Raw genomic sequence first — 25,263 nt, forward strand, 5'->3', positions numbered from 1 at the left:
CACTGTGGCACTGTGTCCTGGTGTCCCTGTGGTGAGGTTCCAGCCCATATCCTGTGTTAAAAGTGAAGCTGGATCCTGCCATCCCCCAAGGGCAGCTGGAACAGACATCCAGCAAATGGCTCTGGGCTGGGGCACTTCTTTAAGGGTTTCATGTGTCCCATGGAGTGACTCGAGGCATCTGAGTCCCTTGATGGGTCACAGCTCTTATCTTGACACTTGGGCTGCTTCCTGTGGCAGAGGAATGGCTTTTCTCTGGGGAACAGGGTGTTTCCAGCACTGTGCTGAGCCTGTTCCCACCCTGAGTGCAGCTGGAAGCCGTTGAAATGAAGCAGAGCTTGTGCTGGCACTGCTTGGGATCTGCTGCCCTTCCCAGGATCTGAGCTCCTGGCAGAGATAATGTCATTAAAAGGGTTCTGAAAGCTGCAGCCCAGAGGTGCTGCCAAGGGCAAGGCTGGTGCAAAGGAGTGGGATGTCCTCCTGCATAGCTGAAGTGTCCTGTGTCAGCTTCGTGTCCTCCTGGGAGGGTGATGTGTGCCAGGAGCTGGGTTCCCTTGGGGCTGGGGACATGTGTGTCACCAGCAGGGATCAAAGACCAGGGTAAGTCTTCAGGAATGTCTTTTTGCTGGGGTCAGGGGACACTTGGCCTGCAGGGTCCCCCCTGGCAGAGCAGCTGGAGCACAACCCATCCCCTGGGACTGCTGGCAGCAGGACAAGGAGTGGGGCTGTTCCATGGCTTAGCAAGATGTGGATTGCAAGGTTGGGAACTGCATTGCTTCCAGCATCATCTGCTTCCCTCGGGCTGTGGAAGAGCTTTGTCCAGGTGTCCCAAGTGGCACCATGCTGGTGGGACCTTGGAGAGTTTGCCTTCAGCCTGATGGAGCAGGAGAAGCTCTTCCCCCTGCTCCCTGTCTGCTGCTTCCCATGCCATGGAATTTGGCTCCATCTCCTTGGAGAGGCACTGACCTCAGCCACTGGTGCTGGTGGAGGTTGGGACAGACAACTCCAGACAGAGCTGCCACCAGCCCTGGCTTGGGAAGCTGGGAATGAGCAAAATAAAGGAACAGGAGCTGCTTGGGTTGCTCCTCCTGGGAGAAAAGTGTCCCTGGATGTAAGATGGGAAAGACCTAACCCTGGGTGCCCAGGGTAGCTGTGTAGACACCGTGGGGGCCTCCACAGCCCTCAGGAAGGAATTAGGCTGTAGGTGCCATGACAGGTTGGGTGGAAGAGCCTGTGTGTGGCCTCTTGAGTGAAGCAAACCTTTTCCCAGAGGGATAAAAGCAAAGGAGACTCGGTGCCCGTGCAGCCTGCCCAGATGCAGCATACATCACTCCCAGCTCCCAGCCTGGTACTGTGGGGTGACAACAACAAACACTCATTCAGTGCTGTCTTGTGTCAGTGTCTCTGCTTGCAGAAATGCAGTTGTAGCTTAATTTTGATCCTGTTTGTTTTTGCTCTTTACAGGTTCAGAAGATCGGAAATTCTGCATCCTTTACCTGGCAGAGGTGAGTGTTTCTAAATCAACTTTCTAGTGGGAGCTGCACATGTTCTAACAGCTCTGATCTTGTCTGCTGGGGCAAGGAGCACTGACTGGGCTGGGTTTAGCTTCCTTTTTAACAAATTTACCAAAGGTTTGGAAAGGCTGTGTAACAACTGTAACCAGAATCTGTTAATCAAGAGCTGCCGAAAGAACCAGGCTGGGCAGCACTCAGGTCTTTATTTTAGAGGCATTTTGCTTTTCTTGCCTTTGAGCACCCAGGTTTGAAGCCCACAAATAAAATAAGGAAGCTCAGTCTAAAAGGCTAAGCTGTAGCTCTCCAAATGTGAGTGCTCTGAAGAGCTTTGTGATCCCCCAGAACTGCCACAGTTACCTTTGTGTCATCGAGGAGGCTGCAAAATCAGTTCCCAGTGACTGAATCAATGAACACTGGGGCTCTCTTTGTTTTTCCTTCTTGAGTGACTTCACTGTCTTCCTGGTTTCAAGGCCTTGTATTTTCAGCCTGGATCTGGGAAGGATCCCCAGGGCATAGGGGAGTGGGGCAAACATTGCTCAGCAGCAGCCTGAAAGAATGAACTATTGTGAAAGTTGGATGTGAACGCTGAGAATGAAAGTTGTTCACCTTGAGCAGCTGGGATCTGTGCCAAAGCACAGCCTGCTGCATAACCCTGGGCTGATCAGCTTTCTCTCATCTTTCCCTTTTGTTCCTTCCTTATCTTGCTCTGACCCAGTGGGATGCTGTGCTGGGAGCCAGCTGGGAGCAGAGCAGCTCCTCTTCTTCTTGCAGAGGAGCTGAGAGTCACCTGTAGGTCACCCCTCTTCTCCTCTTTGCATTTGCTTTTCAGGAGCAAAGCTTTGGTTACAGGGCTGGGGGTGCCATGGGCTGTGAGGGTGTCACCAGGAGGTCTGAAGTCTGTGGGAGGAAGGGAGGGAGGGAGGGGACAGTCCCCTTCAGAGTGCATGGGGGTGTCCCAGGGGGGTTGGTGCCTTGCTGGGCTGGTGGCAGTGTCCCTCTGCTGTGTTACAGCAGGGTTTGAAGCTTGGGCTGCTGCCAGGTGAAAGCTGGGACTCAGGCTCAGGGAAGTGGCACTGCCAGGTTGCAGTGACACGTGGGGACAGGGTGGGGGTCTCAGGGCATCCCTGCCCCTCTCCTGTCACTCCAGTGACGTGGTGCAGCAGGGCCCTGTGGCAGAATCCTGCTGGCAGTGACTGTCCCACCACCTCTGGCAGATGGAAGCTTTCCAGAAGGATGCAGAAGGGAAAGGTGCTTGTGTGGATGTGGCTTTTTTGTCTTGTGTCACCCTGAGGTGTCTTTCCCCATCCCAGTCTGATCCTGTCCTGCTCTTTGCAGCCAGTGCTCCATCCCTGGGCTTGCAGCAGCTCTTTACCCCACTGTGAGGGGGTCTGGGAGGTGGTGACAAGCTCTGATATTGCTGTTTCTTACCCACACCATGGTTTGCAATGAGCAGCAATGCAGTCAGTGCTGCTGTCAGTGGAAAGGGAGCCCCCAGGGCTGATGGCATTTGCTGCAGGAACAGCTCTTTGCTGAGCCCTCAAGCTGCCATCTCCTGCCCCTTCTCATCTGGAAGGTCTGTGAGTAATGTTCTGACCCATAAGGTCACATTTTTGCATTTGGATCTGATGTGATCCAAAAATAAAAAAACAAACCAAAAACCTGTTTCCATTCCATATCTGGCAGTAGCTTAATTTATTTGAAACAAGAAAGAAAATTCCAACCTTTAGGGCAACAGGAGTGTCATAAAAAAGCTGCTGCGAGCCATCCTGTCTAATCATAAGGAAATACATCACCCCAAGGAGGTGAAATCCTGTGCATTTTGGTTTTTTTACAGTCAGTGATCCCCATAGCCTGGTGCAGGAGGGGTGTGCATTTTACAGACTCTGTGAGGTGCAGTGTTCAAGGCCACCAGTCCTGGTGGGACATGTGGCCTCCTGGAAAGGCTGAATATCAGGTGGTGTTGGAAAGAATGAAATAGAGGAGAGTTCTCCACTGAGCTGTCAATTCCTGGTGGTTTTGGTGGCTGTGGGGTAGCTGTGACAGTCCCAGCACAGAGCAGGGCTGGGTTTTGGGTCTGAGGAATGCTGGGTGTACCTAGGAGCTTGTCTGATTTTTCTGTTTGCCAAATGGTCTGTGAAAAAGTTCTGCCAATGCCCACAAACCTGGTCAGGCATGTATTTTGTCTCAGGATTTTAAATCCAAAGGAACAGCTTCATGTCACTTGACCAGAGCCCACCCATGAAAGCTTTGGGCTGATTCCATGTGGATCTGGGTTGCTGCACCCTGAGGAGTTTGGAGTGGGGGATTTTGGCCCCGTTTTCCCCTTGCCCATGTGCTGTTCCCTTCTGTGGTGACAGGAGGTGTAAAACCTGTCAGAAAAAAACATTTATTGTGTGATGGAGCTTGGTAGCCTCGCAGGGAGCCAGTCCAGAGATGTGAATGTTGTCCAGGATTGGATTCCCACCCTTCCCTGCTCTGGAAATACCCTCCTGATAGGAGCCTGCAGAGCAGTGTTTTATTGCATTGGTAAAAGTTTTTTATTTGAACCCATGGTACTCAGACCAAATTGACTTAAAATCAAAGAGCTTGGTAAGTTTTTCATTTGAAATGCAGGAGCAAAATCGATCTTTTTCTCTGGACGTTTTCACCTGCAGACACTGGAGTTTCCCTTGGGAAACTGCTCCAAGAGAAAAATCTTTCCAGTAGGAACTTCTTGGCCCGCTGCTCACAGACCCAGGCAAAGCAATGCTGGGGATTTCTGCTGGTTTTTGGTTTGCTTTGGAAATGCTCATCCCAGCTCTGCAAGGGAGATGCTCTGGACAAGTCACAGGCTCCCCCATGGGCACCATTCCTCTTTGCATCCTTCAGCTGGGTCCTGAACAAATGCTCTGTAAACTGGAGGGAGGGACAAGATTAATGCTTGTATAAAGGTGCTTAACTCCAGGGTCTTCACTGGAGATGTCTCACTTTGGTCCCTAGGAGAAGGAAATTCCCCAAATTCTCTTTTTTTACTGCCAGGACTGAGCATGACTCATTTGATGCCTGTAGGGATGTGGCATTGCCCATTTCTATTCTACAGGGAAAGATCAAGGAGAGCTGAGGTTCCCTCCCTGATACAGGAAATCTGATGCACTTTACTGGTGGTACAGAGGACTTTCAAGGCTCAGGGATGAGCTGTGACGTGGCAGATATGATTATCTGGGTGATTCTGGAGTCAGCTGCTCTGTCCATGTCATCAGAAGGGTTCACAGGAGGTGGATTTGGGTGCTGCCCTGGCAGATCTCCAGGACCTTGAGGCACGTGGTTTGGTGGCAGGGAAAGGGGCTGGCCAGGGGGTGACATCAAACTTACAAAACCAAGTAAACAGCTGAGGTGGATTTGTTTAGGAAAGAACTTAAAATGTAATTATTAATGAAAGAGAGATAAAGAGTACAAATGGGGCACAACTAGAGCAGATGTTCTCACGGGCACTTGGCTTGAGAGGACACAACACTTGGCTTGAAAGCTTAGAAAGATGGGAAATAGCTGTGCTGATGAATAAAATAGTTTGAAAATCTGGTCTGAAACATTGAAGTCATCATCTGTGGGCATTGCTCTGCCAAGGAGAAGCCTGGCTCTTGCTTAATTGCAAACAATCATCATTGACATGATAGAAAACAACGAATCCTGCCTGATAAAAATGTGCACATGACTCAAAATTTGGGGAAGTAGGAGATGATAAGGAAGCAAGTTTAGGACAGGGGTTAGTTGTTAAGGGGGGTGAAACCTGATGATGTGTTTTCATGTGATCACAGGAAAAAGAGAACTGCACACCCAGGTCTGTGAGGGTGAGGGGGGACTGGAAAGCTTCTTGGGGAAGGACAGTCAGCAGCTCTTGTGGCAGAGAAATGGCATCAGAAATGATAAAAGTTTGGGATTCGGTCAACTTTCCCATTCTGCTGTCATCTGACCTCAAAGTGATGGCCAGAGGACTTGCATTTTGGGGTTGGATTTGTTTCCTGCTGAACTGGGATGGTTCTGACAGGGGAGCAAAGCAAAGGAAGTTGGTCCCTTTTTCCTTTTTCCCAGTCTTTTGGAGGGGTTGGATTCTGCTCTTGTGATTTCATCCCCATCCCTGTGACTCTGCTCGCTGGTGAGGCTTGAGCAGCCTGGAAGATCCCTCTGATCCCTCCTTTTCAAATGCTCCATCTATACTTTTTGTTCTTAAGTACAAGCAAATGTGATGACAAAAAGGCCAATTTAGAGACATGAGCTCAGAAAACCTCAGTGCTGTAAATGAGACATGGAGCCAAGGCAGGTTTTAACCACACACACACACACACACACACACAAAAAAAAAAAAAAAAAGCAGCACGATGATGTAGGAGTGCCTCAGCCTTGCCTGAACACAAAACCCTGAACTCTGGGCTGTGCTGGTCAACCTGCAGATGCCAGAGCACTGCAAGGTGGAGGTACAGTGGGTTTTTAATTCCTGGTAAGTGAAAATCCAATCATCAGCTGGTTTTGGGTGCTGTGTGCAGGGCGGGGTGAAGGTGGGAGGGATGAGTGTTTGTCTTTGAGGTGGACTTTATGCTCTCTTGAAACTGTATCTCAATTTCCTCTAATTCATGCTGTTTGTCACATTTGGGCTGTTGTTTGCCAGGTGGGTTTGGTGTCCTGCAGGAGGGGCAGGACCCCTGGGGGTGCAGTGCAGAGGGCTCTGCTGACAAGGGACAGTAAATCCTGATTCCTAAGAGTCAGCCCTTGGTGTCAGAGGGAAGGATGGGCACATCTATCTTTCACCTCCATTTCTAGAGCTTTCCAAGCCTCAAACCAAGGCAGCCAGCAATGAGCCACCCTTCCCTGTGCAGTGCTGTGCCCTGCAAACAGCAGCTCCATGCAGGTCAGATGCTCCATGAAGCATCTCTTCAGGCACCCGTGAGATCCTCTTGCCTTTTGGCCATCCCAGCTTTCAGTAGGGCCCTGCTTTTACTGCCAGTGTTTGTTTTCTGGGCACCACCAGTGTGCCCAGTAGTCCAAAAACCACAGGAAGAGCCGTGGTCCTCTATCCCCCCCCCTCCCCAGCACGGCAGCAAACTGCACTTTCTCATCAGACCCAGCTTCAGGGCTCATGAAATAACCAGCCAGCAGTTGCCCATGTTTTGTGCACAGGATATTCCCAGGGCTTGCTGTTTCACCAGTGGAAGGTTTGCTCTGTGATTTGAAGGCTATTGTAGTCTGCAGCCTGTTTCCGAGGTACTTCCCCTCTGGGATCTCTGCTGCCTTTGGCCATGGACCAAGGCTCTGAACAGGGGAGGCCAGAGCTGAGCTGGGCTGCAAGCCCTGGCCCTGAACCACTTTGCCATAAACCCTGCAAGCCTGGGGAAGGGAGCAGAAGTGGGGTCCTCCTGATCTGCTCAGGGAACATCCATCCATGGACCTGATCATCCCTGGGGACCGTGTCTGCAGCACAGGCTGGGGAGGGATGGGGAAGCCCTGAGCAGGGCTGGTCAGCCAGGTCATGGCATCAGAGGTGTCAAGCTGAGTCTGGCTCCTTGAGATGATATCTGAGCTTTGCTGTGTCATGTAGAGGAGTTAAAACTGAATTTTCTTTAAGATCCTTCCAGCTCAAACCAGTCTGTGATGTAGAGCCACACCAGTGTACCCGATGCTGCTGTGCTGGGCATGGGGGGCTCATCTGCAGTGGGCTCCTTGGGGGCTTGCATTGCCTGCTCTGGAGTAAAAACTTTTATTCTGCTTTTCCATGAGCATGGATCCAGGTGCTTGCGTGGGATCTGGTGCTGGTGGGGATCTGGTGTTGCCATGAGGGCATCCAGTGCTGCCGTGGGGGGGTCCTGGTGTTGGTTGAAGTCCAGTACTGCCCAGAGCCAGCCAGCACACAGCACCTGCAATAACATGTTTTTGGAAGCTCTGTTTATATATAACAAAAACTATAACAAGTTTTTGGTGTGGGGAGGGAGGTCAGAAAGCCCCTGGCAGCCACTTCAGTCTCTGACTTTATCGGGTCACAGCCACCCCCTTCACACCATCTGCATCCTCCTGTCCCACCCCGAGGCTGCCAACAACAGCACAGGGCTGGGCTCTGGGGACATGTGTCACCCCAAGAGCTTTATGCCCTCTGTCACTCACCCCTTCACCTGTCTGCCTCACCTCTGCTTGGAACCCAAAGGATCCTGCAAGGAGGATCCTGTGCTTCAGAGGCAGCTGGGGGTCCTCAGACCCCATGGGTTGGGCTGACTCTTCCCCCAGCTCAGTTTCCCCTTGCTTTTGGGAAGCAGGCTGGTGCAAGAGGGAGAAAGAGAGAAAAGAGAAGAGAAAGAAGAAAGGGAAAAAGGAGAAACAGAGCTCTGCCCTTAGGAAGTGTGTGGTGGAGAGGTTAAATATCACCGTGGAGAAATAAAGTGCTGAGACTTCACTGCTGTAGCACAGGAATTGTAGTGAAATATATACAGATGGAATAAATGCAATTATGAGTGTTCACCTTCCCCCTCAGCCTTGCCCAGGACACACATTGGGGTGGTTTACTCTCTCTGCTCTATCTCATCTCCTGGCTCTAATATTCCAGGGTTGGGGAGGCTCTGCCTGGCTGAGGGTCAGGGGGAGCAGGAGGGACACTTTGCTCTCAGCAGCCCGTGTGGGCTCAGCCTGGCTTTCTGCTAAATTCAATCAAAGAGCTGGGGACTGGAATTGAATCAGCAAGAGGCTGCAGAGCAGGGAGGCAGCAAGGGGAGAGGAGGTGCCCTTGGTTTAATCCGTGCTCCAGGAGCATTGCAGCTCAGCATCCCTGCAAGTCAGGATCTGGGAGCAAGGAGCAGCCCCACCACCTCCTGTCCCTGAGTCATAAACCCATCAAACCCATGTTCCAGCTCAGTAGAGCTCAGGAACACTGACCATGGATTTTTAAGCCCGTTTTTACTGTAGGAAGAGATGTGGTGATGTCCAGGTGTAAGAAAGATGAAATCTTCTCTTTCCTGGAAGTCTCCTTGGAGGGCCAAAGGGCTGAAGTAGAGATTTCTTATTCTAGAGGTGAGATGGGAGGTTGGTTTGTTTGCTATTTTAGTAGGGATTTTGGATTAAATCGGGATGAATTAGCATCCAATGAAAACAGTGTTTTAAATGGTGTGACTGAAAAGCACTTCCCCTTTTGCTTGTGTTGTGTCTCTGGAGTCACAAAGCTGCAAGTTCCTCAGTTCTTTCTGACCTTTCTGGGAAAAACAGCCTGTTGGAGACCTGCCCTCCTGGATGGGAACCCGAGGGGGAAATGAAAGACATTTTTTGTGCCCTGTATTGGAAGATTTTTTTTTTTTTCAAATTATGGCATTTTTTAATATGTGGCCAAAGAAGGAGAAGACCCAACCATGGGCATTTCTGGACTGTTTTTAAAGTGAAACCTGAAAAAACAGTAAATGTCACGAATGCTTAATTTTTAAGCACAAGAGATGAGGAGTTTAAGGGCTGGGAGACACTTTATGCTGAGAGAAGTTGGCCAGAAGGTTTCTTAAAGGATTGGGATCTGTCCATGAGGATCAGGGCCACATCAAAAAGGGGAAAGGGCTAGGGCATGAGGGGAGTCGGGCTCACCTGGGATGAATTCCTGGTTCTCCTAATTCCTTCCTTGCTGTGCCAGAGCTGGAGCATCACCCTCCCACTGCCGTGTGCCAGATGTGAGGAGCAGGAGAGGAGAGGCTGTTCCAGAGCTTTCTCAGGAGCTCTGCCTTCCCCCAGCAGCCCGAGGATGCTCCTTTCCATCAGCTCATGCTACGGGGCCTCGGTGCTGTTTGCACTCAGCAAAGAGCAATTTCCCCCCTCGAAAGCAGCCACCTGGGTGCCTTCCCCTGCGGTGCCACAGGGTGCTGAGGTGCTGGTGCCCTGCCCCTGCCTCACCACTGGGTAAAGCAGGAGTCTGCAGCTCTTGCATGGGCAGTTTTCCCTCTGGCTCTGCTTTCCTGACTATTTTGCTTTCTCCTGCCTGGAGCACAGGACGCTGGTGCAAGTGTTCTCCTCGCATCCATCTCGGAGAGTGTGTTGGAAGCAAAGTAGTTTGCAAACAAAGCCAGGGCCTGCGAGACACAGCTAATGACCTTCTCTCTGCCTGTGTTTCCTTTACGTCAGAAGTCGGAGTGCTTATTAAGTTTGGAGGCTTACTCCCAGGAGCAGAAGAAGAGGATCTGCTGGTGTCTGGCTGAGAACATCACCAAGCAGCAACATCCGGCACCGGCTCCTACAGAGAGCAAGGTAAGGGACCCGTGCAAAAACCCGTGGGGCTCTGCCTGCACTGGGGGCTTTGCTCTGGTGATGCTGCTGCCAGGCTGGCTGCTCAGGAGGCTGGTTTTTTGGCAGGTGAGGAGGCAGTTTGCATTCAGGCAGTGGGTGCTGCCTCTGCGGGTTCCCACCCCGCTCGGGGATGCGGTCGTTGCGTTTGCATCCCCCGACTCAGCCCGGGCTGCTCAGGATGCATCCCAGCAGCTCTGTTTGGACAGCTGAGGCCACCACAACCCGGTGTCCAGCTTTCCCCCAGAGCTCAGCTCCAGGGCAGGATGGGACACAGAAGGAAAGGTTCAGGGCGTGATCTCTGGGTGCTGATGAAAAGGCCGAGGTCATGGGAGCAGCGGCGCGGAGCCCGGCCCCTCCGCTGCACTCGGGTGGGCTCAGGCCTTTGATCTGGGCCCCTCAAAGAGCCTCAAAGTGCAGAAAGGTCACTCCGTTGGTGCTATTTTTCATATCTATCAAGGCAGCATCAGCACTTTTCCCACACGGAAAAGCTTCAGCCTGATCTGAGAGCATTGCCTGAGCAGCAGCAGCAGCAGCAGCAGCAGTGTGTGCATGGAGGGGCTTGGGAGCTCTGCATGGATGTGCTGAACACCTCCTGTCTGCCTGGCTCTGGGGAGGGGGCTGCCACCAGAGCTGTTTGGGACACTGGAGGTCTGGGCTGATGTCAAAGATGATGGAGCAGGTGACCCTTGAGGTTTCTTCCAACCTGGCATTCTATGATCTTGTTCTTTGGGGCTGGGTTCAGACCACGGGTGGGTGATGCTCTGGGACAAGAGCATCACACTGTGTGTGTGTAAAGAGCTTTAAGTGAGGCTCCCCCGCTCCCCGAGGGGGGATCTCAGGGAATAAAACCACCCATATCCCTCCCTGTGGCTGGTACAATCTGTGGTTGGTACAAGGTGGTGGAGCAGCTCCTGCCCCACGCTGCTGTGTGGATTCACTGGGGTGCAGGGGCTGCTCTGGCTCAGGACTCAATCCCCCTGCAAGAGCAGAGCAGACACCTGTGCTGTCACCTGGGTCCAGAGTAGAGCAACGTGGCTTTAGCTCTGCAGCATCCCAAAGTGGGTCAGCACAAACATCTCTGCAGGAGACAGAGCCTCTGGATTCCTTTTCCTGCACGTTTCGGACGGACTAAAATAGCAACAGCACACAAAGCCTGAGAACTCACTCACCAACCAAAGCTTTGGCTGTGCAGTCAGCCCAGGGCACTTCCTTCAATGAGGGGACAAGGCTCTGCCGTGTCACTGCTGTCTCTCTGATGCACCTTGCCCAGGCAGGGGGTCCCACGAGGCTCAGTGCACGCAGGGGGGCTCAGGGGGCTCTGAGCTGTGTGTGATCCAGCCACGGGCTGGGGGATCTGCTGGGGAGAAAGAAGCTCTGCAGGAAGCGCCTTCCAATCTGAGCATCCCAGCAAGATCCTGGAAGGGGGAGATCTTGGTGGGTCTCCAGCATGACCTGTGCTCTGGGACTGTTTGGGGTTTTGGGTCATGCTGCTGTTTCCCTTCTCCAGGCTGTGTTTGTGGTGGGGTGTGAGATTATTCCCTGATTTTTGGCTCTCCACTAGACCTAAAATCCCCGTGGCTTAGAGCAAAGCCCTTAAAGTGTCTGGTCCCTATACTGTTAAAGATAACCTGGCTACTGGACAAGTGAACAAATATTCTAGAAGACAACCCAAGCCTTTCTAAGGCTTTTCTGCACCTCAGGAGCCAAGAGGCAGCTCCTGTCTGCAGCGGAGACTCTGCCAGGCTGTGACAAGAGGGTTTTGTCTGGGGCTGCCAAAGCTGATGGAACTCCCACTGGTGGGATATAGGGCTGAGAGGGAGAAATGGAGTGTGAGAGCAACTGGTGGGCACTTAGCTGACTTCACAGCACCATTTCCCATCCCAGCAAGGTATAAATTGCTCAGGCTGCAATTTGCAAGCCAACCTGATCCTAAAATGCACAAAGGAGAAGTGTGGGGAAGGAGGAGCTGCCCTGCCTGAGGCTGCAGCTCCTGAGTGGGCAGATGAAGATGCCTGGGGGGCTGGGATGCTGGTGGGGACCCTGGGGTGCTGGTCGGATCCTGGGGTGCTGGTGGGAGCCCAGCACAGATGAGCTGCAGTCAGGGCTGTGGGACCAGTCTGCACCACAGCTGGTTTGCTGGGGCAGATTTCCCCTGGGATACTGGTGCAGTGGGAGGCAGGAGCTGGGAAAATCTGTTGCTTCTTGGAAGGGAGAAGTGATCTGTTAGCTTTGCTTATTGCTCACAAGTCATTTGATATTGGGGCTATTTAAAGAAACAGGACAGTGTCTGTGCTCTGTGAATAGACAAATTAAGCTGAAAATATCAACCTCTGCCTGGCTGATTTCTGCTCCAAAGAGCAATCTGGTTTGCAAAGCTCTCCAAAGGGTTCCAGCTTGGCCAGAGGCAGCTCATCTGAGTGTGCCAGTGCCCAGCTGGGGGGACGTGGGCTTTTCCCTGTGATGGAGCAGAGGGCTGGTGTGGTCCCAGTGCCAGGCAGGGCTGTGCCATGTGCCAGCTGTGCCCTGGAGCTGGAGAAAGGAGACACCGAGCAGAGAGCAGCTCCTCAGCATCCTCCATGGCTGCTGCATCCACAGGAGAGCTGGGAACTGCTCTTCCTTCAGTGTTAATGCTGCTGGGGGTGCTGTCCCCAAGTCCTTCGTGGAACAGATGGCTGGTGATGGGACAGAGGATCCCCAGCAGGACCAGCACAGCTGGAAGGGACAAGGGGATGGACTGATGGGGGAAAGTTGTGTGGTGCCAACACAAATCAGGTGAATTTTGGGTTTGGGATGGCTCCTGGAGCCATGGCTGGGGTAAGGCAGCACTAAGGGCAGGAAGGTCCTTCTGGCTGAGGGATCTGGCTCTGCAGAGTTGTCACCTCCAGGAATGTCTCTTTGGGAGGACAGTGTCAAGCCTGGGGGATGCTCCTTGGGTGGGGGTTTGTGTTGGCATAGCTGCTAAGTTGGGAGCATCTGGTTTTAGAGGAGACACAAGCCTGTGGTGCATGTGGCATCCTCTTCTGGAAGAGAAAGCTGTGAGAGATGGAGCTGTGATGCTCCAGCCAGGCTTTCCTGCTGCAGGCAGTGCAGGAGGAGCTCTGGGGATGGCTGGGGCTGGGGTCCAGCTCTCCAGCCCATGTCCAAGAGACATGGTGGAAGTGGGGCTCTGGTGGCTTCTCTGCTGTGGCTCTAAGGTTTGGCTGGACTTCCCTGAGGGATGAGCCCATCCTCAGGTCCCAGGAGTTGTTCTGGGGTTGTTCCCATCACCTTTCCCATTCTCATCTTTGGATCTGGGTCTGCCCTGGGATCCGCTCCCTGCCCTTGGCTGTGCCGAGCAAGGGTCTGCAAAACACATCACCAGGGTGACCCAGCTTGGTGACAAATGTCCCCAAACGGGGGGAGGAGTTGGGCTCGGGCTGGGAGGAACCACAGTGGCAGCAATGAGATTATAGTGAGAGCAGCTTTATGAATTAATTGAGTTAGGGAGGCTGCTCCCTGCTCCCAGTAATGACTGTCTCTGCAGAGCACGGGGCTTTTTTACCCTCCCGTGCCTGCACTGGTTCTGTTTCCAGCCCAGCCCTGCACCCAGTTGCAGCAGCATGATGGAAGGGATGGCAAAGTGCAGAGCAGGGCAAGGAAGAGGTGCCAGGGGCTGGAGTTGCTCCGGCTGCTTGTGCTGCCAGGGCACAGCATCAGTGGCACGAGATCCCGTACCACCATCCCGTTTTCTCACTGCTTGTTTCTTTGTGTCTTCCACACTCAGAACGGCTGATTGCTCTTCCTTCTGACTCCGTGACCTGAGATTACCTCGGAGAGGATGGCTGGCTGTATCTGAAAGATGTAGATTATCCTTAAGCTAAATAATTTACGGACACTCGGTGGTGTGGACTTTGGGAGTCCAGGACGGGCGCTCCGCTGGTTTCCCGTGGGAGGTGGTGGATCCTCAGCACTTTTCCAAGCTGGTTTTTCCGTGGGAGGTGGTGGATCCTCAGCACTTTTCCAAGCCTGGCTGCTGGTGGTCTCTGTCCTGTGGCTGCTGATGCTGTGAGCAGGCGTGGACTGATCCTGTGCCCCTTCCTGCCCTTCCTGGCAGCGCTGGCTCCGGTGCTGGGAACGAGGGGGGGACTGACCGGCCCCTTCCTGGCTGTTCCCTGGGTCAGGAAGGGCAGGGCTGTTTCTCTCACTATTTACAACGTGCTTGACAAGTGCAAGTAAATGTGCTGTCAACAAGAGCAAACAGTGTGTAATCCAGAGCTGATGGAAACCAGGGCCCAAGTGGTGCTGCAGGGAGGGCTCTGCCACTGCCTGGCTGCTGCCTGGGGAAGGGGGACCCTGGGTGACCCCTCTGCTGTCCCCTGCCTCCTTGTCACCCACCCTGCTCTGCACCCCTATCCCTCTCCAATCCTGCTCCCCAACACCTTTATAGAATCATGGAATGGCTTAGGTTGGAAGGGACTTCAGAGCTCATCTCCTCCAACCCCCCTGCCATGCCCAGGGACACCCCTCATCCAGCCCAGGTTGCTCAAAGCCTCACCCAGCCTGGCCTTGAACACCTCTGGTGCTGGGTGATGTTCTCCCAGCCACGTCCAGCAGCACCCATGGGTCCTTCCTGCACCCTGGGGGGGAGGGCAGGGGGCTGTGTGGGGACAGAGGAGCTGCCGGTGCTTCTTCCACCGTGGCATTTTCAACCCCCTGAAGCTCTGGTGTGGTCAATCCCCAGGAGGGTTGGTAGGAACCAGCGAGCTGGCGCCAGCAGCCTGGGGGGGGCTGAGTGATGCTGAGATCATTTGCACAGGGTGGTCAAAGGCCCAGACTGAAGTGGTGTAAGGGTGTAAGGCAAGGCTGCTGTGATTTAATGAAACTGCTGCAAGTGCTTTGGTGAGGGGAGGATGCTGGGGGCACCCACTCCTCTTTGTGCCCAAACTCCTCCTCCTCTGTGGAGCTGCTGCTGCTCTGCCCTCGCTGGGGGAGCTGGGGAGCTGTGGCTGGCTGGGAGCAGGGGGACACGGGGGTCCCCAAAGTTCATGCTGAGCACTGTGTCACCACAGCAGTGAGGACCCATCCCTGGATGGTGGCTGTGTGCAGGTGACCACTGTCAAATGGCTGTGTCAGTGGCTGTGCACACACACACACACACACCCACACAGAGACACACACACAAACACACTCACACACAGACACACACCCCCACACACACCCCCACACACACCCCCACACACACCCCCACACACACCCCCACACACACCCACACACACACCCCCCACCCGGGCTCATTCCGTGGCCATCAGAACAAATTCCCTGTCCTGGGGAATGAAATGGAAAACCAGGAGGAGACACAAGGCAGCTGGGTTCTGAGCCTGGTGTGTATGGGGGTGTCACGGGAGGACAGTGGCCTCGCAGGAGAGGGGAGGGGACAGATGGTCGTGCGTGGGCTGTCCCCCAGGTGGTGGCAGAGCACCTCCTGCCTGTTTTCCTCCCCGTCCCTGCCCCTTTGGGGCTTGCGGTGCAGAAGGCAAAGTGCTGCAGGGCATCTTCCACCTCAGGGCTGTCCCTTTTCCCTGGAAAGTAGTTTGGGATTAAAAAAACCCAAGCCAACTGTGAACCTACCACAGAATTCCGTGCAGCGGGAAGCACCGGCACGGGTGTTGCTGAGGGGCAGGACAGGGCAGGAGAAGGGGAGCTCTGGCAGGTGTCAGGGTGATCCATGGCTCTTCCTCAAGGCTGAGCCGTCCCCTCCATCCCTCAGCAGGTCCCGGTGCCTCCAGGGATTGCTGGCAGGGCCGTAAATAGCACGAGGGGTACGAGGGAGTGGTGTCTGGAGAGGCTGGGGCGGCTTCAGCTGCTGCTCGGCACGGACATCGGGAACGGCAGCGGCAGAGCCAGCGCTGCACCAGCATCTGCCGAGCTGGGGGGGCCCGGGCTGCCGGGGGGAGATGCTGCTCGCTTGGCCCCCTGCAGCGGGGATGCAACTGAGCTCCTGGATTTGGTAGGTTTTGCTTTCGAAGCTTGCACCCTTGGGGAGGTGCCCCTCGCCGGGCAGGATGCGGCCGCGGGTCCGGGAAGAGGCTCCGCTCCGTCGGGAGCTCCCGTGTCCTCCCGGATCAAAGGCATCGGGGCTGGTCCTGGTCCCTGCTGCTTCCTGGGGAACCTGGGGCTTCCTTCACTGCCCACCTAGGCTGGGAGGGTTGGTAAGCAGGCTCGACAAGGGGGTGTTTGTAGCCGCAGGGACTTGGGGAAATTTGGGCTGTGCCTGGCTGTGGCCATCAGCATCGCTGGCTCTGGCTGGGGGGGTGATATCACAACGTGTCCCAGCCTGGGCTTTCTGCTCCAGGGCTTTTTCAGCCTCTGGATCCTCTTGTTTTAAACCCTCTTGGATACTGGTGCTGGGAACAAAGCAGCAAACTCAGCCCTGACCAGAAATCAGAGCTGTGTGTGTGCTGGTGGTCTCGCTGGGGATGGAGGGGCTGGGGCCAGGTTGGGGTCCAGAGCTGGGACAGGTCCCTGTGATCCCCAGCTGCTTGGCTGAGATAGGAGCTGCAGGGAGGGTCTGTCCCAGGCTGAATGCTGGCACCTTCAGCAGATATTTGTACCCAGACTGGGTCGAGCCCTGGCTCCTGGTCAGTGCTGGGGTCCCCCGCAGCATCCGTGCTGAGTGATACCCACTCAGGCCTTGTCTGCAGGGTGGGCAATTAGGGATGACATTAATGAAGTAATGGGACTAGCACAGGCTGCCCACACGGGATGGTTTCTTCCTGCTGAGGACTTCTCCATCCAGGGCTCCCAGACCTTTCCATCACAGTTTTGTTTTGTTTTTTTTTGGTTGGTACAAGCACATCACCACGAGGGGCTCATTGGAGGCAAATGTCCACTCTCACCACCCTGCTCCTGTTGGATCCTCCTGCCTGGGTCTATACAGCTTTTGCTTTTGCTGTTACAGTAATTGCTCTCTATCAATTATTCATTGATTCAGTAATGAAGCAGGGAAGGGGTAGCAAACTCGGCTGTGCAATGAGCCTTGGCTCCCACTGGTCCCCAGGGCCACTACAGCTCCAGGGGGGGCAAGGAGGAATCACCTTGTGAGCACTTTCAGAATGAACATTTTCTCAAGTTTCAGGAGTTCTCCTTTGAGTTTCTGGCTCAGTTTTCTTCCTCTCAGCCCCGTGATGTAGATGCTTTTTCCTTTAGCCATGTGATTACTTGGGTCTTAAAGGTCACTTTTTGTGTCTCAAGGTGCTCAGCAGCAGCAGTTTTGGTGGTTTCACAGGGCTGGTTAGAAGTTTATGTTCTGATGGGTCTGGGCTCAGTTTGTCCCATGTTAGAAACCCTGAAATTGCCATGAAGGATGTAGTGAAGTCCTGTGACCTTCCTGGCTCAGGGCAGGGAAACCCAGATGTTGAGGATGGGAAAACTTTGTTGAGGACGTGGAGGAGTCAGAAATTGAAGATGAAAAGTTGCAGATGCTGAGAAGAGGGAAACTCACATATTGAGGTCAGGGACACCCAGATGTTGAGGTCAAGGAGACTCAGATGTTGTGATTAGTGAGACCAAGATATTTGGGATAGAAAGGTCCAGAGCTTCTGGCTCCTGAGATAGTGCTGCTGGCCAGGGGATAGGACCCCATGTTTCAGCGAGACCCTGGGGTGTTTTGGAGGAATCCTTGGGGTGGAAGGACAGATATTTCCTGCACTGCCCTACTCAGACAGCAGCAGCACTGCCTCCTTCTGCCACCACCTCCAGCAGCACTTTGGTGAGAAGGAAACCTGGTTGCTTTCCTGTCTCTGCTGGCCTGAAGCTGCTCTGCCCAGCGAGGTGGCCCTTGGCTTCGTGTTGGTGAAGTCCCTCGTGTCTCCAGCCACCACCTGGCTTGTTGGCATCACTGCCAGCCATGGTGGCATCACTGCCTCTTGCCTTCCCCCTTTCCCCACCATCAGGTGATGTTCAGCAGAGCTCAGCCACCTCCCTTCCTCCATGGACAGGATTTCACAAGCCCTGGTGATGCTTTCAATCTAAGATGGAAACCTTTTGCCCATCCGTGAGGCTCCTGCTCAGATCCTCCGTGCCACTGAAGAGCAGCAGAGTCTATGATTGAATTATTGCAGAGATTTAATTTAATCCCCAAATGTCTCTCATTTTAAAGGAGCCTGTTCATTTCCTTCAAGGGCCTTATCTGATGCAGGCAACCAGCAATATTAAGCAGAAGGACTGGACAGATAGGGAGCTGTTGGGGAGGGGGAGGGCTTTGTGGGGAGTGGATTGAGGCCTGCGTGGCTTTTTCCTCTGATTATGTCATGAAATAATGATGACAGGGACTGCAAGACAAATAAACAGCATCATTAAAACACACTGGTGCAAACAGCATCCTTGCACAGCAAGTCTGGCAACGTTCCCTTTTGACAAGAAATTGCCAAGGTGGGGAGGGGGGAGAGAGAAACAGCCCCAGGGAGAGGGTAAACTGAGCAATTGCTTTATGCCAGCCCAGCTGTTTTGGGGCTGATGTCATTGATGGGGCTCAGGACATGACAGGCTCTGAATTTTGGTCTTCAGACTCCCTGGGGCAGTTGAGGTGAGGATGGTCAGTTGGGCTGGCAGGGGACAGAATGTGTTGTCCCCATCCTCACAGGTGTGAGAGGCTCCTTTGGGGATGAGAAACAAGGACCAGGTGCTGGCAGGCCTGGATGAGCTCCTCTGTGTGCTGCCAAGAGGCAGCTGGTGAGGGCTCTGAGCCCCAGCACCTTTCTGCCTGACCCCAGGGGCTCTCAGCTCTGGTGGGTGCTGCTGGTGCCACATGGGCTCTGTGCCATCCCCTCTGTGCAGAGCAGATGGTGCCAAAGCTGGGGCTTGAACACCTCCAGGGGATTTCTTGGGAGTGGCAGCAGCTTCTGCAGCACAAGCTCTGTGTACAGCTCCTGGTGGTATCTGCTGGGGGGTTGTACTCTCTACCTGGTGGAATGGGCCACAGGGCCACAGCCCTACAGAGTGAGGAGGGGTGCAGCAGCAGCAGGGTGTCTGTCCCAGGGGCTGGGTTGGCTGTCCTGAGCTGGGACATCTCCAAGGCCTCCTCTGGACTCACACCAGCAGCTCCATGTCCTTCTTGTGTTGGGGACTCCAAAAATGGACACTCCAGAGGGGGCAGGAGGGGCCAGAGCTGCGGAATGAGAGCTACTGGACGCTGCCCAGGAAGGTGGTGAGGGAGGGATTTGGGGTGCTCCTGCCTTCACCCTACCTTCTCTTCTGGGCAGATGCTGGAGACAGACACGGAGGAGCCGGGGCAGATGCACTCGGAGGACGGGAAGGCACCAAAGCACGATGCTCCTCCTGCCACAGAGCCACCAGCTCCAGCCCAGCCCCGGGAGGCTCTGGGAGCCACCCAGCGTCCTCTTCTGCTGGAAAAGCAGTTGGTAGCTCCCCAGAAGGGAGAGGAGCAGCCCAGCTCCCTCCCAGCCTTCATCATCCCCGAGCTGCGGCTCGACAGCACCTTCAGCCAGAGCGCGGCGGGCCCGGCCGGCGGCAGCACCACCGATGGTGAGGATGAGGACGAGGATGAGGAGGAAGATGATGATGAGGAAGAGGAGGATGATGATGACGAGGAGAGCGACGAGCACTGCTTGGAGGGGAGCGAGGGGAAGCGCAGCAGCATGATCGAGACCTCGGGCTGCCCGGCTGGCTACACCCTGAGCGTGCAGAGCTCCCTGCGGCGCCGCACCCACAGCGAGGGCAGCCTCCTGCAGGAGGCCAAGAGCCACTGCTTCACCTCTGACACCACCCTCAACTGCTCTGACAGCCAAGGCACCAAGGGACACTGGGCCCTGCCCTCCCCCAGGACCCTCAAGAAAGAGTTGGTCAAAAACAGTGGCTCCATCCACCAGCTGACTCTGCTCTTCTCGGGCCACAGGAAGGTAGGTGGGTTCTGCCCGGCCGTGGGGATGGGGGGGCTCTGGGGTGTAGGTGTCTCAGCACCAGGCACCTCTTGCCATGACCTCAGCAAAGCTGGTATCCCCAGGGGCCAAGAAGGGCCCTGCCACTGGCAGGGGACACCCAGGGGATGTCTCTCGGAGCCAGAGTGCTGGTGCTGTGGGTAGACATCTCCCCCTAGTTTGTCCAGATCCTACAGGATTCCATGTCATGGAATACCAGACTGGTTTGGGTTGGAAGGATCATCCAATCCCACCCCCTGCAGTGGTCAGGGACACCTCCCACCAGCCCAGGTTGCTCCAAGCCCCATCCAACCTTCAGCACTGCCAGGGATGGGGCAGCCACAGCTTCTGGGGGCACCCTGTGCCCGTGTCAAGATATTTGGGTTCTATTCTCCTCCAGGAGCACACCAGAGGGATTCACTGTGTTGCCCTTTTTAACACCACGGTGCCCGCTGTGCCCCCCTGCTCCCCTCCCTCCCGTGGTGGTTGTTTCAGTGCACATTGTGACTGGGAGCACTGGGACTCCTCAGGCCAGCTCTGCTGCTGCCTTTTGTCCCCGAGCTCGGTGGAGCCTCTCTGGACAATGGGAGGAAACGTTCTCCGGCTGCGCGTCGCCCCGGCCAGCCCGCCCGCCAGGGCCCTATCTGCTGGGGGAAGGTGCTTTGTGGGGGCTGCATTGTTTGGGGCCGATAAACTCCGGAAACCCGGGTGCAGAATGGAAGGAAGTGTCCAAAGCCTGGAGCCCCGGGCTGCAGAGAGGGTTCCCACGGCACGGCCGAGGGGCAGCGATCCTGGAAAGCGCCTGCAGCCCTCAGCTGAGGTGTTGGTCCTGGGGTGGGGTTGGTCTGGATCATACAATCCCAGGCTGGTAGGGATCTTAAAGAGCATCCACTCCCACCCCCTGCCATGGGCAGGGACACCTCCCACCAGGGTGCTCCAAGCCCCATCCTACCTGGCCTGGAACACTGCCAGGGGTGGGGCAGCCATGGTTCTCAGGGGTGCTGGATGCAGGGCTGGCTGTGAGCAGCTTCCAGTCTCATTCAGGAATGGAGGAATTATTACAGCCCCATAACTATGGAGGTCTCAGAGGTGCCCGTGCCTGTCCCCAAGCTTCACGCACTGACACCCAAGCCCCTTGAGATCCTCTTTGTTTGCCCACATCAGTCCAGGGTGATGGTTGGGCAGTGGAGCCCTCTGGGTGCTCCTCAGACTTGAAAGCTGCTGTGATGTGATTCCATGTCAGCTAAACTGCTCTGAACTGCTCAACTGATTTTTCTTGCCTGGGGACTGCTGCAGGACCCCTGAATGATTTGGGATGGACTGAAGGTGGCAGAGGAAGGGTGGAGGGAGGCCAGAATGGAGAGAAAATTTTACCCCTGCACAGTTCCCTTCCCCACTGGCTGTGGGGATGGAGCCCTGTGGATGTCATGACTCTGGGGTGTGTGAGGGATGCTGGCAGCACTGGTTGTTGACACTTGGAGCTCTGATGATCCAGATGCTGTTCTGTTCTCCCCAGCTGAGTGGAGCTGACCCTGAATGCAGCTGTGACGAAGGGGATGAGACCTCCCGCAAGAAACGGAGCAGGAACCTGTAAGTGTCACACCCTGGTGGTGTCAGAGTGTACCAGTGCTCTTTCTGTGCCCAAACACCTCAGCCAAGCCCTGCCTGGTGGTCCAGGCAACCCTTGGGGTTCCCCATTATGTCCCCCCAAGCTTTGCCAGGGAGGAAGCAGCACAGGAATTAAGGTCTCACTTCAGACAGGGGCACGATTTTCAGGCAGGAGGGTGGGATGTGTGCTGGGGGCATGGCACGACCTGGCTGGGAGCAGCTCCTGATGCTGTGACAAGCTGGTGGCATGGGGAAAAAACCTTCCCTGGTGCCAGCAAAACTGCTCTGGCAGTGCTGGGTTCAGAGAGGGGACAGGTGAGTGGTGAAATGTGAGCTGGGGTCTCCTTCCCTTCCCACCCCGTGGCAGGGGGAGGTTTGGGGAGGTTTCCAAGTATGGGCTCCAGCCCTCACATCAGTGGTGGGAGCACCAGGTGTGGGGACAGCAAGGGACACTGGCAGCCCCTCTGCCTCTCCTGGTAAGGCAAAAAGTCCTAGAAAAGCAGATTTGGGCAAGGCTGGGGTGGCCACAGCCAGGGTGAGGGCTGGGGTGCTGGTGGGGGCCAGTGAGGGGGTGTTGGAAGGAGCCTCCTCAGGTTGTGCTGTGGGGGGCTCTGGGGGTCGTGGGGCTGCTTGGGGGTTGGGTCCTTCCCTGCTTCACGTGTCTGGGGTGGAGAAGCTGCACATGGTGCTCAGGGCCCAGCGTGGGGCTGTGTGTTCCAGCTCGACGCCTCGGCCGCCCGCGCCAGTGAGCGGCACTGTTGTCCCGCACGCTCCCCAGCAGCTGCTGCTGCTGCTATTTTTAGCTCTTTTTTTTTATTTTTTTCTTTTTATTATTTCCCTCTCCTTGCACAACACTTGAAATTAAAACGAATCCCTGGCGATCCGCAACGGGGACGTTCCCCCCCCCCCCAGCCCTGCTGCAGGGCTGAGCCAGGGGAATGGGGCTGGTGGGGGGAGGCTGAGCTCCCCCCCCCCTTTCTCCTCCGTGTAGTGGGGTCAGGGACAGATGCAGGGAGGGGTTTTCTCCTCACCTTGAGACAGCCTCGGATACGCTGGGAGCCTCCCGGTGTCGCACTGGGCGGCTATTGGCTGCGGGGCCGGGTTGCCAGCCATCCACGGGGAGTATTTAGGGTGCAGGTGGCTGGGCTTTGGCACTCGCCTCCTGGCACTGGCACTACTCTGCTGCCTCTCCTTGATGTACCACACCATGGTGGACTTTACAGAAAAATACCTGGAAAGGTAGGAGCTGAGCTGCTGCAGGGAACGGGGATGCGATGGGCAGGGGATGGCTTGGAAGGGGCACGGGGTGATGGGGATGGATGTGACCTTGTGGCTGTGCTGGGGCACTGGGTACAGTTCAGTTTAGAGAGGTGGCTCTAGAAGGGGTGGACTGAAACCAGGAGTTTCTTATGAAACATATTTTTTTTTATGAAACATGAAATTACTTTCGCTGTGGCATTTAATTCTGCAGATTGGCCACACTTGGGGGCTCTGTGTGCCCGCGGCTGCCTCAGTCCTGTTTTGTGCTTTTGGCTTTTTATTTACAAGTGTGTATAAGGGGAAGCAGTGGGTTTGAAGTTGAGGAACATCCTTAGGTGATGCTTCCTAATGTGTTACAGCTCATAAATCTTCCCAGAAGCTGCAGTCACTTTGAGCCTGGTGTGCTGCAGAGCTGCTGGCTGCGGCTGGCCGGTGCTGTGCATGTGTGCCAGGGACACACACAGGGGCTGGCAGAGCTTGGATTGCTCCACGGCCACCTTGATGGACTGGGAACATTGCTAAAATTGTGGCTCAGGGCTGAGGGGGTGGCCCCGTCCTGTGTGGTGTCTGGTCCTTGGGTGGTGATGGGAGGCAGATGGTGTTTGGAGCCTGAGGCTCAGTATTTGGATCCTTTTTTCCCACATTAGTGCAGATCTGGTGCCAGGCAGCTGGCAGCTGTGGGGTGTGTGTCCTGCTGGGACCTCAACCCAGGAGAAGTGAAGGCAGAGAAATGGCCTGAGACCCCCACGAGGGCACCGGGGACACGCAGGGGGAAATGGTTCTCTGAAACCCTGCCATGGCTCAGGCTGCTCAGCACCTTGCAGGACCGAGCCCTGGGGTTGCTGCAGCTTTTTTTTTGCCCAGTGGTTGCTGTAGGGTGCCCAGGGCAGCAGTGGAGTTGCCATCCCTGGAGGGATTTTAAAAATCATGGAGATTAGGTGCTGAGGGACAGGGTTTAGTGGTGGCCTTGGCAGTGCTGGGTTAGTGGTCAGACTCGATGACTTTAAACGTCTTTTCCAACCAAAAGTATTTTGTGATTCTGTGATTTTACCCTCCTGGGACTGGAAAGAGCTGTGGGTCCAGACAGCATGACTCAGGGTGGGGACACCCTTGCCTGGCATCCCTTTAATGTCCCTGGTGTCCTTGGGGGCATGGCTTGGCCAAGCACAGGTGGCCCCACCAAGCATCCTCGTGTAGACCCACTGGTGGGAGACTTCTGAGGTCGCAGGGGATGGCATGACCATGTCCCCCTGGGCATCTGGCCAAACGAGCTGCAGGACAAGGGTCCCATGTCGCCCATGTCCCCCTGCACATCCCTTTCACGCTGTGTTGTCGTGCATGGGCTGCGCCACGAGGGGACAGCATCGTCCACGCCGGGATTCACCCGTCACCTCTTCCACCTCCTGCTCCCCTGCCTTGGCCCCTGGGAACCCCTGGCAGGGCCGGGCAGTGCTGGGGGGTTTCACAGTCCCCTAAAAAAAAATCCGTGTCCCACTTTGCCCTGGTGGCAGTTTCCCTGGGCAGCCCGGACCCCTGTGTCTGGGTGGGCATCATTGTGGGGACAGTGAGCAGGGACCCATGGAGGGTGACAGTGCAGGGTGTCTGTGCCCCAACACCCCTCTGTGCCACGTCTAGCCTGTGTCCCCCCCCCATGGCGATGTCCCCATGGCCGTGCTGGGCAGACACTGCAGAAATGTCACTACCAGTGGGTCACCCGTGGGCTTCAGCCCCGTGCCCGTGGGTGACAGGTGACACGCTGCTGTCCCTGTGCTCCTAACCCCCTCAGATACCTCTGCTCTATAAATACCCCTCGGGGGTCCCCGTCGCGATCACTTTCCCCTCCGTGATGGTTTTCCCCGCTGCCTCTGGCAGGGCCCCACTCACTACCCGCCCTCGGCGTTGATTTTTCCACCTTTTCTCGAGTTTCCCCAGCAACGCCGGAGCAGTCCGGAACAGCAGCTGGGCTGACACAGCCCTTACTCACACTTTACCTCCTTCTCCCCACTCCACATTTAAACCCTCCTCTAAAGCCCAACCCTCCCACTTCCGCGCCGGCCACGCCGCGGCACGGAGCCGGCGTCAGAACCTCCCGAGGCTCTGGCCGTGCCGGTGGCTGCCGCTCGGGCTGTCCCAGCAGCCATGCCCTTTTTCCGTGATCTTTCCAAACCCCAACCCCTGGAGTTTCACGCTGAGATGTTGCTGGGTGTCCAGAGGCCCCACAACGGGAGCCTGCAGCGCCGGCACACCATGAAGGAGTAGGTGATGGGTGCTCGGGGAGAGGCTGCGGCGGGGCTCTGGGTGCTTGGGGGTTTTTTTCACTCAATCCCTCGCCCTCCTGCTAAAACTTCCTCTTCTCTCTAGAGCCAAGGACATGAAGAACCGGCTGGGGATTTTTCGGCGGCGAAATGAGTCTCCCGGAGCCAACCCCTCCAGCAAGCTGGACAAAGTCCTCAAATCACTCAAGTAGGTGCCGCGAGTGGGTGGGTGTGGGGTTCAGGGATCAGGGGGGTTTGGGGAGGAGTTGTGTCAGGGCTGAGTGTCACCTCCAGAGAGACTGGTGTCACCCGGTTTGGGAAGGCTGTGGATGAACAGTTTTTGTGCCTGCACAGGCAGTAAAAAAATTCGTTTTTCTGAAAATTTCCCCTCGGGGTGGGAGGGAAGTCTCTGCCTGGGAAGCAGCACAGCGGTGGCTGGGG

At 55.4% G+C, this 25,263-nt stretch overlaps 1 protein-coding gene across 9 annotated transcripts in view; it reads left to right on the plus strand.

The window, feature by feature from the left end:
• The window catches only part of RGS3 (regulator of G protein signaling 3), a 55,760-nt gene that overhangs the window by 27,820 nt on the left and 2,677 nt on the right, over window positions 1-25,263 (plus strand). For 4 of the 9 annotated variants that reach the window (XM_071765822.1, XM_071765823.1, XM_071765826.1 and 1 more), the window contains 6 exons: window positions 1,462-1,502; window positions 9,624-9,746; window positions 15,532-15,771; window positions 19,025-19,681; window positions 21,216-21,289; window positions 24,929-25,030. In XM_071765822.1, the coding sequence (XP_071621923.1) occupies window positions 1,462-1,502; window positions 9,624-9,746; window positions 15,532-15,771; window positions 19,025-19,681; window positions 21,216-21,289; window positions 24,929-25,030 (1,237 nt within the window). Of the gene's footprint in view, window positions 1-596; window positions 757-1,461; window positions 1,503-9,623; window positions 9,747-15,531; window positions 15,772-19,024; window positions 19,682-21,215; window positions 21,290-24,595; window positions 24,823-24,928; window positions 25,031-25,263 lie in introns of those variants that run through there. The other 5 variants (XM_071765824.1, XM_071765825.1, XM_071765829.1 and 2 more) reach the window with 3 other exon arrangements.

Source organism: Heliangelus exortis, chromosome 22, assembly GCF_036169615.1.
Source record: "Heliangelus exortis chromosome 22, bHelExo1.hap1, whole genome shotgun sequence".
NCBI classification, from domain to species: Eukaryota; Metazoa; Chordata; class Aves; order Apodiformes; family Trochilidae; genus Heliangelus; species Heliangelus exortis.